Source organism: Heterodontus francisci, unplaced genomic scaffold (genome assembly GCF_036365525.1).
Source record: "Heterodontus francisci isolate sHetFra1 unplaced genomic scaffold, sHetFra1.hap1 HAP1_SCAFFOLD_319, whole genome shotgun sequence".
Taxonomy (NCBI): Eukaryota; Metazoa; Chordata; class Chondrichthyes; order Heterodontiformes; family Heterodontidae; genus Heterodontus; species Heterodontus francisci.
The window spans coordinates 1,033,827-1,052,173 of record NW_027142010.1 but is presented as its reverse complement, the minus strand read 5'-3'; the positions used below and the strand labels follow the sequence as shown (position 1 = coordinate 1,052,173).

General features: G+C 43.7%; 1 protein-coding gene across 1 annotated transcript in view; it reads left to right on the top strand.

Moving 5' to 3' along the window:
• Positions 1 to 382: 382 nt before the first annotated feature.
• LOC137366182 (probable G-protein coupled receptor 139) overlaps positions 383 to 18,347 on the top strand; it is a 50,008-nt gene continuing 32,043 nt past the window's right edge. Inside the window, exon 1 of the mRNA XM_068028171.1 lies at positions 383 to 563. Within this exon, the coding sequence (XP_067884272.1) occupies positions 383 to 563 (181 nt within the window). The remainder of the gene's footprint in view (positions 564 to 18,347) is intronic.

Sequence of the window (18,347 nt, the reverse complement as noted above, 5' to 3'; positions counted from 1 at the left end):
CGATTGCCTCTGCTATTTCCGCCATTCCTTCCCTCAGCATCCCTCATGCATCCCATCTAGACTGGGTAAATGTTGTACTTAATTGTAATACAAAAGGTGTTGGATTGAAAGGGGTTAACTGAACCTGTTTGTTCAGTGACTGTAATTAATGTCAGTCTCCATGGATATGAATTGTGTCAGTGGAGAGTTTCCCTCTTCTATTAATAAGGGGCGCCTTTCAATGTGTTATCCCATAGTGTCAGCGGGAACATCACCCCCGACACTAACAGGGATCAGAAGCTCAAGAGAGAGGGAGAAGAGAGATCAGAATCTGGGAACAATAGATTGGAACGTTACAACAATGGATCAGAATCTGGGAACAATAGATTGGAATGTTACAACAATGGATCAGAATCTGAGAACAATGGATTGGAATGTCACAACAATGCGTAGGAGTTTATCCTATTGGTTTGACTCTCTTACTGCGGATGATTATTGGATAACAACAGCGAATCGGATCTACTATGCACTGAGGATGATTCAACACATTTATTATCCGATCCTAGCTGTTGTTGGTGTCCCTGGTAAGTCTCTCTATTCATCTATTAATTCCATTAAAAATTATTAATTGCATGGCTTTTCTTACCAACCACCTCCTCCGTAATATCGTCCTCCGTGGGAGTCCATTTGCTGCATAAATCCCTCATCTGTTCCTTTGATAAATACAGACGGGATTATTCCAGTGCTGTCCTGATCACACTCCCTAATACAAACCGCCATAAACCACAGTCGATAAAATACCCTGCTGGCCATAACCAAACTCACACTAAATCCTGTTCACCCAACATCCCTCTACTCAGTGACCTATATTGTTTTGTGTCGGACAGAGTGTACAGGAAGAAGTAAATGGGGTGTGTAAGAAAGTCACCAAGATAATCATGGGTGAGTTGATTTTACATGTAGATTGGACAAATCAATGTGGCAAAGGTAGCCCGGAAAATTCGTTGATGGAATTTATTCAGGATAGTTCCTTAGAGCAGCGCAATTCTGGAGCCAACCAAGGAGCAAAGAACAAACAAAGAACAAAGAAAGTTACAGCACAGGAACAGGCCCTTTGGCCCTCCAAGCCGGCGCAGATCCAGATCCTCAATCTAAACATGTCGCCTATTTTCTAAGGGTCTGTATCTCTTTGCTTCCTGCCCATACATGTATCTGTCTGGATACATCTTAAAATACACTGTCGTGCCCGCGTCTACCACCTCCGCTGGCAACACGTTCCAGGCACCCACCACCCTCTGCGTAAAGAACTTTCCACGCAGATCCCCCCTAAACTTTTCCCCTTTCACTTTGAACTCGTGACCCCTAGTAATTGAATGCCCCACTGTGGGAAAAAGCTATCCACCCTGTCTATACCTCTCATGATTTTGTGCAACTCAATCAGGTCCCCCCTCAACCTCCGTCTTTCCAATGAAAATAATCCTAATCTACTCAACCTCTCTTCATAGCTAGCGCCCTCCATACCAGGCTACATCATGGTGAACCTCCTCTGCACCCTCTCCAAAGCATCTACATTCTTTTGGTAATGTGGCGACCAGAGCTGCACGCAGTATTCCATATGTGGCCGATCCAAAGTCTTATACAACTGTCATATGACCTGCCAACCCTTGTACTCAATACCCCGTCTGATGAAGGAAAGCATGACGTATGCCTTCTTGACCACTCTATTGACCTGCGTTGCCACCTTCAGGGAGCAATGGACCTGAACACCCAAATCTCTCTGGACATCAATTTTCCCCAGGACTTTTGCATTTACTGTATAGTTCACTCTTGAATTGGATCTTCCAAAATGCATCACCTCGCATTTGCCCTGATTGAACTCCATCTGCTATTTCTCTGCCCAACTCTCCAATCAATCTATATTCTGCTGTATTCTCTGACAGTCCCCTTCAATATCTGCTACTCCACCAATCTTAGTGTCGTCTGCAAACTTGCTAATCAGACCACCTATACTTTCCTCCAAATCATTAATGTATGTCACAAACAACAGTGGTCCCAGCACGGATCCCTGTGGAACACCACTGGTCACACGTCTCCATTTTGAGAAACTCCCTTCCACTGCTACTCTCCGTCTCCTGTTGCCCAGCCAGTTCTTTATCCATCTAGCTAGTACACCCTGGACCCCATGCGACTTCACTTTCTCCATCAACCGACCATGGGGAACCTTATCAAACGCCTTACTGAAGTCCATGTATATGACATCTACAGCCCTTCCCTCATGAATCAACTTTGTCACTTCCTCAAAGAATTCTATTAAGTTGGTAAGACATGACCTTCCCTGCACAAAACCATGTTGTCTATCATGATAAGCCCATTTTCTTCCAAATGGGAATAGATCCTATCCCTCAGTATCTTCTCCAGCAGCTTCCCTACCACTGGCGCCAGGCTCACCGGTCTATAATTATCTGGATTATCCCTGCTACCCTTCTTAAACAAGGGGACAACATTAGCAGGCTATTCTGGAACTGGTAATGTGCAATGAGAAAGGATTAATCAAGAATCTCATGTTGAAGGAGCTTCTAGGCGTCAATGATCATAACATTATAACATTTCAATGTTCAGATTGAAGGGAAAACTATGGTTCTGGGACTATTTTTCAAAATCTAAATAAAGGCATTTATAAGATAAAAGGCAGAGCTAGCTAAGGTTAACTGCGGAATTAGGTTGAAAGTTAGAACAGTAGAGATATGGTGGCTGACTTTTAAGGAGATGTTTAATAACTGTTAGCAAAAATTTATCTCGGTGAGAACGAAATACTCTTGCACAAGTTGCATAAATAAGGAAGTTAAGGATAATATCAAATTGAAAGAAACACTGTACAAATCTACAAATATTAGCGGCAGGTCAGAAGATTGGCAGATTTTAAGAACTGACAAAGAATGAGAAAAGAAATAAGAGGGAAAAAGTAGAGTGTGAGAAAAAGCTAAAGAGTAATATAAAACAGAGAATAATCGTTTCTGCAAGTATTTAAATCAGAAAAGAGTAACTAAAATTAGTGTTGGTCCTCTCGAGAGTGAGTTTGGGGAATTAATAACGAGAAACAAGGACATAGCGTAGGTGTTGAACAGATATTCTGTGTCAGCTTTCACTGCAGAAGACTTAGAAAACCTTCCAAAGATACCTAAATCAAAAAACAAAAGGGAGGGAGGAACTTAAAACAATCACCATCACCAGAGAAAAGGTACTGGGAAAACTTTTACACATAAAGGCTGACAGGACCCACCATCCGTGGTTAACTAAAACAGTTAAAGATAATATCAAACTGAAAGAAAAAACTATATAATGGTGCAAGGATAGGTGACAGGTGAGAAAATTGGACAGAATATAGAAAGCAGCAAAGAGCAACTAAAAGATTTATACAGAGGGAAAAAAGTAGAGTATGAGAGAAAGCTGGTGAGAAATATAAAGACATATTACGAGTTTTTATAGATATTTAAACAGGAAACTAATTTTCTCTGGGCCTTTGTTCTTGCTGAGTTCCACTTTGAAGTTGTTGGGTTTGATTAGCTTTGGATTTGGGACCTGATCATTGGGTTCTTTAATGGGTAGATCCACAATGAACTTACATTTAGCATTCTGGTCAGGTACACAAGTGCTGTTTAATGTTCAGCATTTCCCTTTCCTTTTCCCTTTACTATGGGCAGGCGTCTGTCCAGCATTCACTACACATGCATGAGGCACTTCGAATAGGTGAGGCATGCCCCTCACCACTGGCTGGCCTGTTTGGGGACTTTCTTTGACTTTGCACGTTCCTGTAAAAGCTGTTAGCAGCCTTTTTAGGCTGCTTCTTTGGCCTGCATTTAAGGAGGAGAGCGTGTTGTCTAACGTATCCTATCATTTCAGGGTTGGCTCATTGAAGAGTAGGGGGTGTCGGTTGGGAAACCTCCTGGACTTCCTCTAACCTGTCCTCACTGTCCTTTTCAATCCTTCCCTCCTAACTGTCTGACAGTTCTGTCCCCTCCACAGCCTTTACTTTTATTTTCCCTTTGGTCTGGGTGTCAATTAAATAATTTACCCGGCTATTCCTTTTGCCACTCCACTTGGACCACTGAGCCGGGCTTTCAGTGGTTCTCCCTGCATTAGGAGTAGTAACAATACATGGTCTCTGGGCTGAAATGTTCTGGCTTTGGCATTTCTGTCTGCTTACATTTTCATAGCTGCATGGGACGTCTTTAGGTGTTCCTGCGATATTGCACAGGCTCTCGTGAACCATTCCCAGTGCATGGACATGTAGTGTAACATGGAAAACTCATCTCTGTGTCCCCAGAACGTCTCCTTGGTTAGTTGAAGAGAACCTCTCACGTCGTGTCCATAAATTAATTCAAAGGAAGTAAAGCCAGTGAAATCATTGGATAACTCCCCGGTAGCCAACAGGACAGATCCCAACCCTTTGACCCAGTCATGGGGTTACTCATGGCAGTATGGCCTGATCATTGTCTTTAGGGTATGGTGGTACCGCTCCAAAGCCCTTTTGGACTGTGTGTGATAGGCGGAGGATTTTAGCTGGGTTATGCCCAGAATACCCATGCCTTCTCGTACCCTGGTACATCTGAATCTCAGCAGGCCCCCCATATTGTTTAAAGAATTGGATTAGCCCCTCCACCACTACCTTGACAGAGATCGATCTTTGGGGGAATGGCCTCTGGGAATCGGGTCACAACATCCATAATGGTGACAAGACACTCGTAGTCCCCTTTTGGTTTCAGCAGCGATCCCACACAATCCAGCAGAATTCTGCTGAAGGATTCTCCAAAAGCTGGTATGGGAATTAGGGGTGTATGTTTTATTGCAGGTTGGGGATTCCCCACTATCTGGCACATATGAACTATTTTAGAGAATTCCGCTGCATCTTTGTGGAGTTGTGGCCAGTCACAATGCTGTCTTATGTGGGCTTCAATTTTGCGTTCACCTACATGTCCAGTTATTAGAAGCTCGTGGACCATTCTTAATTATTCTTTAAGATACCTCAGTGGCACCACTTTCTGGTGAACCACTTTCCACTCTTCATCCGTAGGTCTTTGAGGAGGTTTCCACTTCCTCATCAGCGCCTCGTTCTTTAAATAGTAGCACTCTCGGACTGCCTCTGCTTCAGTTTTGGTTTGGACAGTCTGTACTATATTTTTAACACTGGGTCGGGTTGTTGAGCCTCAAATAAGGAAGATCTGTTTAACACATCCTTTGGGTCCTCTAACTTCCCAAATAAGGTTTCAGACAACCAGACAGTATGGTCATCGCTCTGTAGTGTCAGTTCAGCCGCCTCTGATGGGGATTGTTTGACCATGGACCGAGTCACCACACAATCAGGGAGAATGTTAAGGACATTCTCCTGTGACTGCTCTGTCTCCCGGACCTCCTTTGGTCTATCTAGAGCTACTGGGGAAGCTGCCACCTTTTCCCCTGGCAGATCATTACCCAGGAGCAGATCGACCCATTCAATGGCAAACTAGGGACAATCCCCATGGTTACCGCTCCTGAAGCTGGGTCACAGTCCAAGTGCACCCGATATAAAGGTATAAACATATACTGTCTGTAACACTCTTGCATTCACTGCACTCTCTGGCGGTAAAGGTCATGCATTTTCCCAGCCAAAGAGATTGTGTGTCCCCTGTTTCCCTGATTATGACTATGGGCTTGCTAGCCTCAGTCGAGGGGTATGGGGTCTATTTTCATTTGGATACAGGATACTGGTAACTGTCAAGGATTTTGTCAGGTTTTTCCACACTGTCAGTGGTAGGTTTACTGTGTCTGCCAGCCGCAGGTAAAGGCACAGCCTGACCTACTGTACTTTCCATCAGGGCCAGTTTTCCTGCACTAAGCTGGTGGACCCTGATTACTCCTAATGCTTTTCCCCGTCACTTCCAGCATTCAGCACGATGCTGACCTGCAGTATTACAGTGGAACGCACAAGTCTTCATCCGTTACTCCTGCTCTCAGTACCATCCTATTTGGCCTGAGGATGGCCCCCCGTCTGTCCAACTTTTCTGTCTTGCTCATGGCTGTTCGGGCTCCTATCACCATTCCACCTTTTATTCTTGGGTCTTTGGGGAGACGAGGGAAGGGCTTCAACTTAGGCGTTAAGGCCTTGTGTACAAGCGAAAATTCAACAGCCAGAATTGCAACCTGCCTGGCTCTTTGAGCCTTCTGTTCCTCTATGTGCATCTTCCTGGGAATTGGGAGAGAACTTTTGAACTCCTTGAGAAGGATCACCTTTCTGAGGCTTTCATATGTGGGCTGTATCCTCCGTGTCTGTATCCACTGGTCAAAGGCAAGGATAAATATTTACGGTATAGAATCTACAGGCGTGTCAGGGGAGGGGGTAAAATCGGTCACATTGCCCTGTTGATCAAGGAGTCAATTACTGCAGTAAGAGTCATGATATCTTAGAAGGTTCCTCAAATAAGGCAATATGGGTAAAACGTTAAAAAGGGGGGGACTCACTTGGCAGCGAGTGTACTACAGGCCTCCAGTCAGGGAGAGATAGCGTAATAGATATGTAGGCAAATCTCAGAGAGGTCCAAAAATAATAGGGTAATACTCGTAAGGGATTTCAACTTCCGCAATGTAAACTTGGAAAATCTTATTGCGAAAGGCTTAAAGAGGGTGGAATTCTTAAAATGCAAAAACGAGAACTCTTTGAACCAGTACGGAGAAAGTCCTACGAGAGAAGAAGCAGTACTGGACCTAATCCTACGGAATGAAGCTGGACAAATGGTAGAAGTGTCAGTGGGGGAGCATTTCGGGGATAGTGACCATAACTCTGTAAGATTTAAGGTAGCTATGAAAAAGGACAAATAAATAAAGGTACTGAATTGGGGGAACACCGATTTCAATATGATAAAACAGGATCTGGCCAAAGTGGACTGGGAGCAGTTACTTGCAGGAAAGTCTATATCAGACCAATGGATGTCATTCAAGGAAGAACTAGTGAGAGTTCAGAGCCAACCGGTCCCCGTTTAGGTGAAGGGCAGGACCAACAAGTCAAGGGAACCCTGGATGTCAAACGATATAAAGGATTGGATCGTGAAAAAAAGATGTTTATGGCAGATTCAGAGTGCTGAAAGCAGCGGAGGCACTACAGGAGTATAGAAAGTGTTGGGGCAAGTATTTTAAAAAGTGCTTAGGAGACCGAAGAGGAGACATAAGAAAACACTTGCGGGCAAGGTAAAGGAAACTCCTAAGGCATGTTATAAATATATTAAGGGTAAGAGGATAACCAGGGTAACAGTATGGCCCATCACGGACCAACGTGACAATCTGTATGTGGAGCCGCAGGATAGAGGTGAGGTTTCAATTGATTACTTTCCTTCTGTTCACTATGGAGAAGGACGATGTAGGTGTAGAGGTCAGTGTGATATACTTGAACATATTAGCACTGACAGTGAGGAAGTATTAGCGGGTTCAGCGGGCTTCAAAGTGGATAAACTCCCAGGCCCAGATGGGATGTATCCCAGGCTGTTCTGTGAAGTGAGAGAGGAGATAGCAGGGGTTCTGACACAAATTTTCAAATCCTCTCTCGCCACAGGAAAGGTACCAGAGGATTGGAGGACAGCAAAAGTGGTACCATTGTTCAAGAAGGATAGCAGGGATAAATCAGGTAATTACAAACAAGTGAGTCTAACATCAGAGGTTGGGAAACTATTGCAAGAAGTTCTGAGGTAAAGGACTAATCTCTAAATGGAGAGGCAGGGATTAATAAGGGATCGACAGCGTGGATTTGTCAGGGGAAGATCGTGTCTAACTAACTTGCTTGCATTTTTGAGGCTGTGAGTAGATGTGTAGATGTGGGTAAAGCAGCTGATGTAGTCTACACGGACTGCAGTAAGGCTTTTGATAACGTCCCGCATAGGAGATTGGTCAAGAACGTAAGAGCCCAGGAGATGCAGGGCAATTTGGCAAATTGGATCCAAAATTGGCTTAGTGGCAGGAGGCAGAGGGTGACGATCGAGGGTTGTTTTTGCAATTGGAAGCCTTGGATAATTGGTGTACCACAGGGAACGGTGCTGGGGCTCTTGCTGTTTGCAGTGTACATGAATGATTTAGACGTGAATATAGGAGGTATGATAAGTAAGTTCGCAGATGGCACGTAAATTGTTTGTGTCATAAATAGTGAGGAGGAAAGCCTTGGATTACAGCGCGATATAGATGGGTAAGTAAGATGGTTCGAGCAGTGGCAAATGGAATTTAATCCTGAGAAGTGTAAGGTGATGATATTTGGGAGGAATAACAAGGCAAGGTAATATACAATGGATGGTGGGGCCCGAGGAAATACAGAGGGTCAGAGGGACCTTGGTGTACTTGTCCATAGATGACTGAAGGCAGCAGCACAGGTAGATTAGGCAGTTCGGAAGGCATATGGGATACTTTCCTTTATTTGCCGAGGCATGGAATATAAGAGCAGGGAGGTTATAATGGAGCTGTATAAAACGCTAGTACTGGAGTACAGTACTGTGCACAGTTCTGAGCACCACATTATAGGAAGGATGTGATTGCCCTGGAAAGGATGCAGAGGAGATTCATCAGGATGTTGCCTGGGCTGGAGCATTTCAGCTATGAAGGGTGACTGAAAAGACTGGGGTTGTTTTCATTCGAGCAGAGAAGGCTGAAGGGGGACATGATTGAGGTATACAAATTATAAAGGGCATAGATAGGTTAGATCGGAAGAATCTTTTTCCCTTCGTGTAGGGGTCAGTAACCCGGGAGCATAGATTTATGGCAAGTGGCAGAAGGTTTGGAGGGAATTTGGGGAAAAAAGTTTCACTCAGAAAGTGGTTGGAATCTGGAAGGCACTGCCTGAAAAGGTGGTAGAGCCAGGCACTCTCACAACATTTAAGAAGTATTTAGATGAGCACTTGAAATGGCATAGCATGCAAGGCTACGGGCCAAGTGCTGGAAAATGGGATTAGAATAGTTAGGTGCTTGATGGCCGGCACAGGTAGGATGGGCCAAAGTGTCTGTTGCTGTGCTTTATGACTCTATGACTCTATAAAGATGGGATGCAAAACCTTCTATCGGTGTGTAAAATGGAAACATTTGCCTAAGACAAATGTGCGTCCATTACAGGCAACGTTGGGATAATGTGAAATGCTGAATAGAGAAATGTCAGAAAAGCTAAATGATTACTTTGTGTCTGTCTTCACTGAGGACGATACCAGAAATCTCCCAGAATTAGACATCCAAGGGACGAGGGAGATTGAGGAAGTGAAGGAAATTAATATTAGTAAGAAGGTTGTATTGTAGACGTTAATGGGGCTAAAGGTTGATAAGTCCCCAGGGCCTGATATTCCACATTTCAGAGTATTGAAAGAGGTAGGTATAGAGATAGTGGATGCATTGGTGATCATTTTCCAAAATTCTCTATATTCTGGAGCGGTTCCTGCAGATTGGAAGGTCGCAAATGTCATCCCACTACGTAATAATGAAAGGAGAGAGAAAGGAGGGAATTGCCTGTTAGCCTCGCATCAGTAGTAGGGAAATTGAGAGAGTCATCTCTAAAGGGTGCGATAAATAGCCATTGAATAATAATGATCGACTTGGCCATAGTCAACATGGATTGATGAATGGGAAATCATGCTTGCCGAACCTGTTGTAGTTTATTTGTGGATGTTACGAACAGAACTGATAAAGGGGAGTCGGTGGAAGTCGTATACTTGTATTTTCAGAAGGCTTTTGATAAAGTCCCCCACAGGTTGATTAGCAAAATTAAAGCACATGGGACAGGAGGTACTTAACTGACATGGATTAAGAATTGGTTAACAAGTAGAAAGTAGACAATAGGGTCATTCTCGCATTGGCAAGCTGTGGCAATGGGGTACCGCAGGGGTCAGTGCTTGGGCCCCAGCTGTTGACAATATATATCAATTATTTAGATATGGGGACCAAAGTAATGCTTCCAAGTTCGCGGATGACTCAAAACTAGGTGGAATTGTGTCTTCTGACGAAGATGGAAAGCCGCCTCAAGGGGATTTGGACAGACTTAGTGAGTGGGCATTAACATTGCAGATGGAATATAATGTGGACAAAAATGTTGTCATCCACTTTGGTAGGAGGAGTAGATATGCAGAGTATTTCCTAAATGGTAAGAGATTAGAAAGTGTAAATGTACAAAGGGACCTGGGTGTTCTTGTCAATAAGTCACTGAAAGCAAACATGCAGGTGCAATAATAAATTAGGAAGGCGAATGCTATGTTAGCCTTTCTCACAAGTGGATTTGAGTCCAGGAGTAGCAAAGTATTGTTTCAATTGTACAGAACCTTGATTATCCACACCTGGAGTACTGTGTGCAGTTTTGGCCCCATACCTTAGGTTGGATATTATTGCCATAGAGGGAGTGCAAATAAGGTTCAACAGACTTGTTCCCGGGCTGGCGGGACTGTCTTATGGAGAGATTAGGGAAACTAGGCCTGCATTCTCTAGAGCTTCAAGGAATCTGAGGTTATCTCACTGAAACCTATACAATACTTAAAGGGGTGGATAGGGTACATGCAGCTAAGATGTTTCCTCTGGGTGAGGAGTCTAGAACCAGGAGACACAATTTCAAAATAAGAGAGAAGCCACTTAGGACAGAGATGAGGAGACATTTCTTTACTCTGAGGGTTGTGAATCTTTGGATTTCTCTACCCCAGAAGGCTGTGGAACACAGTCGTTGAGTCTGTTTAAAGCAGAGACTGACAGATTTCTAAATACCAGTGACATAAAGGAAAATGGGGATAGTGTCGGGGAAAAAAGGCATTGAAGTGGATGATCAGCCATGATTATATTGAAAGGTGGGGTAGGCGCGATTGACTGAATAGCCTACTCCTGCCCTTATGTTCCTAAGTCATAGAGTCATAGAGTTATATGGCACAGAAACAGACCCTATGGCCCATCGTGCCTGTGCCGTCCATGAAGCACCTAACTATTCTAATTCCATTTTCCAGTACTTGGCCATTAGCTTTGTATGCAATGGCATTTCAAGTATTCCTCTAAATACTGCTTAAATCTTGTGAGGGTTCCTGCCTCTAGCACCCCTTCAGGCAGTGTGTTCCAGATTCTAACCACCCTCTGGGTGACTTTTTCCCCCTCAAATCCCCTCTAAACCTTCTGCATTTCTTGTCATCTCATAATCTGATGAACTTTCATCTGGGAACAGTGAATTAACCTCGTGGGTTTTCCATGTTACGTTGCTTTGTAAAAGCAGTGTCCAGCTTTCCGCCGGCCATTTCAGCTGCTTTGCAACCTTTATTAAAAGTGTTGAAAAATGCTGGCACATCCTCCTCAGTGAACTTTGGAATGAACTGGGAGAACTTTAATAGCTCAGCATACGGTCTTCCTCTGAGCTGGAGGAAGCTCCCTCCCTTACTGTCCCTTCACTGGGTGTACTAGGTCTTCCTCGACTTCTTTGAGCTCCCTTAACTCCCTTTCCTCTTTCTCCTTCTGGAACACTCTTACTTTTTCCCTTTCTTGTCACTCACTCTGCTCTTTCTCGCTCTCTCTGGAATTCTAATTCTAGCCTCTTCTGATCTAGGTTTACATTAGCTAACATTACTCTATCTGTTAGTGATTCTAAACCTGTTTGAGTCTTCAGTTTCAAGTGAAAAATGGTTGGCCACAGGTCTTGGGATTTTGGATTTCCTAGGTTTCAGATGGAGAGACATCCCGACTGTCCCTACTCAACTTTTTAGCAGAGAGGACTTTCACCTGTCCCAAGTCGCATCACTCTGTATGTAACTCCTTTGTTGCGAATGCAACTGCTTTATTCAAGAAAAGGAGGGAGACAAAACGCAGGAATCTCCAGGCCAGTTAGCTTCACATCTGTCTTAGGGAAAATGTTAGAAGCTGTTCTTAAAGACGTTACAGCAGACATTTAGAAATATTCAAGGTAATCAGGCAGAATCAACATGCCTTTATGAAAGGTAAAGCATGTTTACCCAATTTATTTGTGTTCTTTGAGCGAGTTGCATGTGCTGTTGATAAAGGGGTGGATGTGTTTCACTCAGATTTCCTGAAGGTATTTGATAAGGTGCCACATTAAAAGTGATTGCAGAAAATAAAAGCTCTTGGTATAGGAGGTAAAATATTGGCACTGGATAGAAGATTGGCTAGCTAACAGGAAACAGAGTGGGCAATACTCTGGTTGGCAAGATAGAACGAGTAGTGTGCCAAGGGGATCTGTGCTGGGTCCTCAACTTTCTACAGTTTAGATAAATGACTTGAATGAAGGGACCGAAGGTATGGTTGCTAATTTTGCTGATGACACAAAGATAGGTCGGAAAGTAAGTTGTGATGAGGACATAGGGGGCTGAAAAGGATTATAGATATGTTACGTGAGTGGTCAAAAACCTGTCAAATGGAGTATAATGTGGGAATGTGTGAAATTGTCCACTTTGGCAAGAAGAATAAAAAAGGAAACATATTATCTAAATGGTGAGATATTGCAGAGCTCCGAAATGCAGAGGGATCTGGGTGTTCTACTGCATGAATCAGAAAAGATTAGTATGCAGGTACTGCACGTAATTAGGAAAGCTAACAGAATGTTACTGTTGATTGTAAAAGGAATTGAATACAAAAGTAGGGAGATTATGCTTCAGCTATACAGGGTATTTGTGAGATCACATCTGGAGTACAGTGTGTAATATTGGTCTCCTTATTTAAGGAAATATGTAAATGCATTGGAGGCCGTTCAGAAAAAAGTTTTACTAGACTAATACCTGGAATGGGTGTGTTGCCTTATGAGGAAAGATTGGACAGGCTAGGCACGTGTCAGCTGGAGTTTAGAAGAGTCGGATGCGACCTAATTGAAACATATAAGATCCTGAGGTGTCTTTACAGGTTGGATGTGGAAAGAATTTTTCCCCTTATGGTAGAATCTAGAATTAGGGGTCTCTGTTTAAAAATAAGGGGTCACACAGTTAAGACAGAGATGAGGAGATTTTCTTTTTGCTCAGAGTCTTGAGTTTTGTTTAAATTCTCTTCCTCCAAAGGCAGTGGAAGCAGAGTCTTTAAATATATTTAAGGCAGAGGTAGATAGAGTTTTGATAAGCAAGGGGGTGAAAGGTTATGGGGGGAGGCGGGAATGTGGAGTTGAGGTAACAATCAGATCAGCCATTCTCATATTGAATGGCGGATCAGGTTCGAATGGCCGAGCAGCTTACTCCTGCTCTTAATTCATATGTTCGCATGCTCTGGCATAGGGAGGTACTGATTTCAGATGTGAACATTTTAGTGCTCTCGCAGTGAAAACCACTATAAAACCTGCATTGATTTTTGTTTTCCCTCAGGTTTACTTGTTTTGACCACAACCAGTTTCTCGCTTTTCGTTGGATTATGATAACTAGAACCTCCAAATTTCTGTTACAGCCAGGAGAGGAGGGGTCATAGGCTGCCCTCTTGTCCTATCTTTTATTTGACCACAACAGGGTTTATTCCTTTTTAGCAGTATTCGTGCTTACCACCTCAGTGAGTATTTTACATTTTACCTTTGTGGTGATCGTGAAAGAACCGATCGGACAGGTTTTCTTGAGTTTAAACAAGAGGTGAGTTGATTATACTTTAAAATCTAAACGGGATCTAAATAAAAGCATAAAAAATATACGCTACACATTCACGCACACACTCACACGAGAATCACACGCGTCTCGGATAAATAAAACAAAAATGTCTGTGAGGTTGGATAATTCTGTGGTATGCGCCTTTACCACCATTATTTGTGAGTTACATGTCATCTGCAAGAGTTGATTTTTTAAAAATATAAGCTTATATCATGTATCTATTTATCTATATGTTAGGGGCAGCACTGGTTCTAATACCGACTCCTGACAAACAGCACTGGATGCACTGCCTGCACCACTAGTCTGAACAATGTCTTTTCACCACTTCTCTCTGCTCTCTGTCCCTGAGTCAGTGTCATATCCACACTATCACTGTCACATTAATCCGTGAGTTCCATTTTACCTAACAAGTCTGTGAAATTGCATTTGATCACAGGCCTTTTGAAAGTGCGTATACATAACAGGGAACACACTATCCTCATCAATACTCAGTTATGTCATCAAAAAAACTTGATCAAGATTATTAGACGTAATTTTCCATTAACCTCTCCGTGCTGTTTGCCATTTATTATCACGTGTTTTACCAAAAAAGATTTATTTTTGTGCTGGGTTATGGCCTCCAGAAATTTCCAACCACCAACATTAGCCTGACTGGTCAGCAAATACAGGATTTATCCAATCCCTTCTTTTGTAAACAGGGTACAACCCTCCACTCCTCTGTCATCCCTCCAAGGAGGATTGAAAGCTTCTGGCCAGTGCCATTGCTATTTCCACCATTCCTTCCCTCAGGCACCCTCATACTTCCCATCTAGACTGGGTAAATATTCCACCTAATTGTGGTACAAAAAGTGTTGTATTGAAATTGGTTAACTGAACCTGTTTGTTTTTAATTAATGTCAGTCTGCATGGACCCTAATTGAGTCACTGGAGAGGTCCCCCCTTCGTTTAATAATGGGTTTCTTTCAATGTGTTTTCCCATAGCCAGGAACATCACGCCCAGCATTAACAGGGATCAGTGGCTCCACAGAATGGGAAAGGATAAATCAGAAGCTGAGAACAATAGATTGGAATGTTACAACAAAGGGCAGGAGTTTATCCTAATGGTTTATCGAAGTTACTGCAGATTATGATTGGAGAACATTAGCGAATCAGACGTATTATGCATTGAAGATGATTCAAACGATTTATTATCCCCTCCTCGCTATTACTGGTGTCCCTGGTAACTCTGTATCCCAAAATTAGATTTATAGACCATATTACTGATTTAGTGTTCATGTCATGTAAATCTTGAGAATGATGAAGCCATTGTCTTCATTGTCTCAAAACCTCGATTCCCTACCCACTGTCTGCATCCATCTCACTGGCCAACGTCTGAGGCTGAACCAGACTGTTTACAACCTCTGTGTTCCAATGAAACCTGATCTGAGTTCATCTCCTATTCTCTCCATTACCAACGCTGCCTACTACCACCTGTGTAATATCACCCGCTTCCAGCTCTGCCTTAGCCCGTCTTCTGCATAAACCCTTATCTGTTCATTTGTGAAACACACATTTGACTATTCCAATTCTATCACGGGCATTTTAACAGTTCTAAACCTCTATAAACCACAGGACGTCCAGAACTTTGCTGCCTGTATCCTAACTCACACCAAATCCTGATCACTGATCTGCATTGCTTCCTGGTCTGGCAACACTTTAGTTTTAATAATCTCATACTTAAGTTTAATTTCATCCATGGCCTCACCCCGCCAATTAGTCCCATTCCTCTGTCCTTTTCCCATATTCTTGCAAATCTTATGCCATCAACTCTTCTTCCAATTCCCTTTTTAGAGCGAGATGCTTTCCTTCTCTATCTCTTTCGATTGTGATTTTCACACTGGTGCCAACGTTACAGAAACCTGGGTCCATAAAATGATGTGATCTGCACAGCCGACCACTGCTAGTGTGGCCAGAGCAGTGCCCCATGCTAAGCAGGGCTCAAGCCCCGTTCTACCATGTTTGTGCTGCTCGTATGAGGAGGAGCTTGAAGTGACATCAATGTACCATTGCAACAGCTTTGATGTAAGTCTTTGAAACAGGTGCTGTGGAATCCACAAAGCTGTCCATTTCTGGTGCAGCCTAAGGGGTGCCCATGCTGGACAGGGTATGAGTCCGAGAATACTCTGCATGGACCAGTAGACTGAGCAGGATCTGAATGTGGCATCAACAACTGATCCAGCAGCTTTGGAACTTGGTCTCTGCATGTCAACTGACCGCCTATGTTATCAGTCTGAGCTGAACATACATTCAGCAGAACGAAGCACCACATATATTGTTATTTGAAAAGACCAGTCATCCAATTTACAGTTGAGGAGCTTTTGACTAACTTCTGCGATTGCAAAGTTATTGGAGGTGCGGTGGATGGTTTTCTGGAGGTTGTGCTGTCAGCTGCTGCAGACAATCAGGGAGGACAGAGGATTTTGTGACCCAACTGTGGTCAAGGTATGGGGACTGTAGCTACAGTATCCCAGGGTTGGTAACGTGTCCAATAAATGGAGCAGAGGCTGCAGACAGGGGAGGAGGAGGGAGCTGTGCCCTACCCATCCCTGGTTTTCCAAGAGCAAATTTCCTACTTACAGCTAACCCAGGAGCAGTGTGTGAGGTGACTCTGATTCAATAAGGAGGTGGCTACAGAGCTGTGTCACCTCCTGAAGCACGACCTTCAGCCTCACACCAGGGTAAGGACGGAGCTGCCAGTGGCTGTTATAGTCACAGTTTTATTGAACGGCTATATCTCTGGAACTTTATGGGAAGGAGTGGGTGATGTATCCATTATCTCTTTATCTATGCTGTCCATTGATGTATCTGTTGTGTGAGAGAGGCCACCTCTGCCCGTTGAGGTGAATTATACCGTCTGCTCCCTCAGCAGAAAGAAGCAATTTGTCAGGATAGTGGGATTATTGAAGGTGCGGGTGGCTATGCGGGGGCCCCATGTCACGGGAGAGAGGTACAGGAAATGAAAGAAGCCTCACTCCATTAATTGCCGACACAGTTCAGGGTTAGGGAACAGGAAAATGGAGTTAAGGCCGCAATCAGAAAAGACATGATGTTATTAAATAGTGGAGCAGCCTCGAGGAGCCGAATGGCCTTCTCCTGCTCATACTTCTCATGTTTATGTTCTTATTAATGTACAGTTGGTGTGTGAGCATGCCCATTATTGGTTTACCAAAGAAGTTGAAGCGCTTGTCAAGAGGAAGAAGGCGGCTTATGTTAGGATGATACGTGAAGGCTCCGCTCGGGCGCTTGAGAGTTACAAGCTAGCCAGGATGGATCTAAAGGGAGAGCTAAGAAGAGCAAGGAGAGGACACGAGAAGTCATTGGCGGATAGGATCAAAAAAACCCTAAGGCTTTCTATAGGTATATCAGGAATAAAAGAATGACTAGAGTTAGAACAGGGCCAATCAAGGAGAGTAGTGGGAAGTTGTGTGTGGAATCAGAGGAGATAGGGGAAGCGTTAAGTGAATATTTTTCGCCAGTATTTACAGTAGAGAAAGAAAATGTTGTCGAGGAGATTACTGAGATACAGCCTACTAGGCTAGATGGGATTGAGATTCACAAGGAGGAGGTGTTAGCAATTTTGGAAAGTGTGAAAATAGATAAGTCCCCTGGGCCAGATGAGATTTATCCTAGGATTCTCTGGGAAGGCAGGGAGGAGATTGCAGAGCCTTTGTCCTTGATCTTTATGTCATCATTGCCGACAGGAGTAGTGCCGGAAGACTGGAGGATAGCAAATGTTGTCCCCTTGTTCAAGAAGGGGAGTAGAGACAGCCCTGGTAATTATAGACCTGTGAGCCTTACTTCGGTTGTGGGTAAAATGTTGGAAAAGGTTATAAGAGATAGGATTTATAATCACCTTGAAAAGAATAAGTTCATTTGCGATAGTCAGCACGGTTTTTATGAAGGGTAGGTCGTGCCTCACAAATCATATTGTCTTTTTCGAGAAGGTGACCAAACAGGTGGATGAGGGTAAAGCCGTGGATGTGGTGTATATGGATTTCAGTAAGGCGTTTGATAAGGTTCCCCACGATAGGCCATTGCAGAAAATACGGAAGTATGGTGTTGAAGGTGATTTAGAGCTTTGGATCAGAAATTGGCTAACTGAAAGAAGACAGAGGGTGGTGGTTGATGGCAAATGTTCATCCTGGAATTTAGTTACTAGTGGTGTACCGCAAGGTTCTGTTTTGGTGCCACTGCTGTTTGTCATTTTTATAAATGACCTGGATGAGGGTGTAGAAGGGTGGGTTAGTAAATTTGCGGATGACACGAAGGTCGGTGGAGTTGTGGATAGTGTCGAAGGGTGTTGTAGGGTACAGAGGCACATAGATGGGCTGCAGAGCTGGGTTAAGAGATGGCAAATGGAGTTTAATGCGGAAAAGTGTGAGGTGATTCACTTTGGAAGGAGTAACAGGAATGCAGAGTACTGGGCTAATGGGAAGATTCTTGGTAGTGTAGATGAACAGAGAGATCTTGGTGTCCAGGTGCATAAATCCCTGAAGGTTGCTACCCAGGTTAATAGGGCTGTTAAGAAGGCATATGGTGTGTTAGCTTTTATTGGTAGGGGGATCGAGTTTCGGAGCCACGAGGTCATGATGCAGCTGTACAAGACTCTGGTGAAGCCGCACCTGGAGTATTGCGTGCAGTTCTGGTCACCACATTATAGGAAGGATGTGGAAGCTTTGGAAAGGGTGCAGAGGAGATTTACTAGGATGTTGCCTGGTATGGAGGGAAGGTCTTACGAGGAAAGGC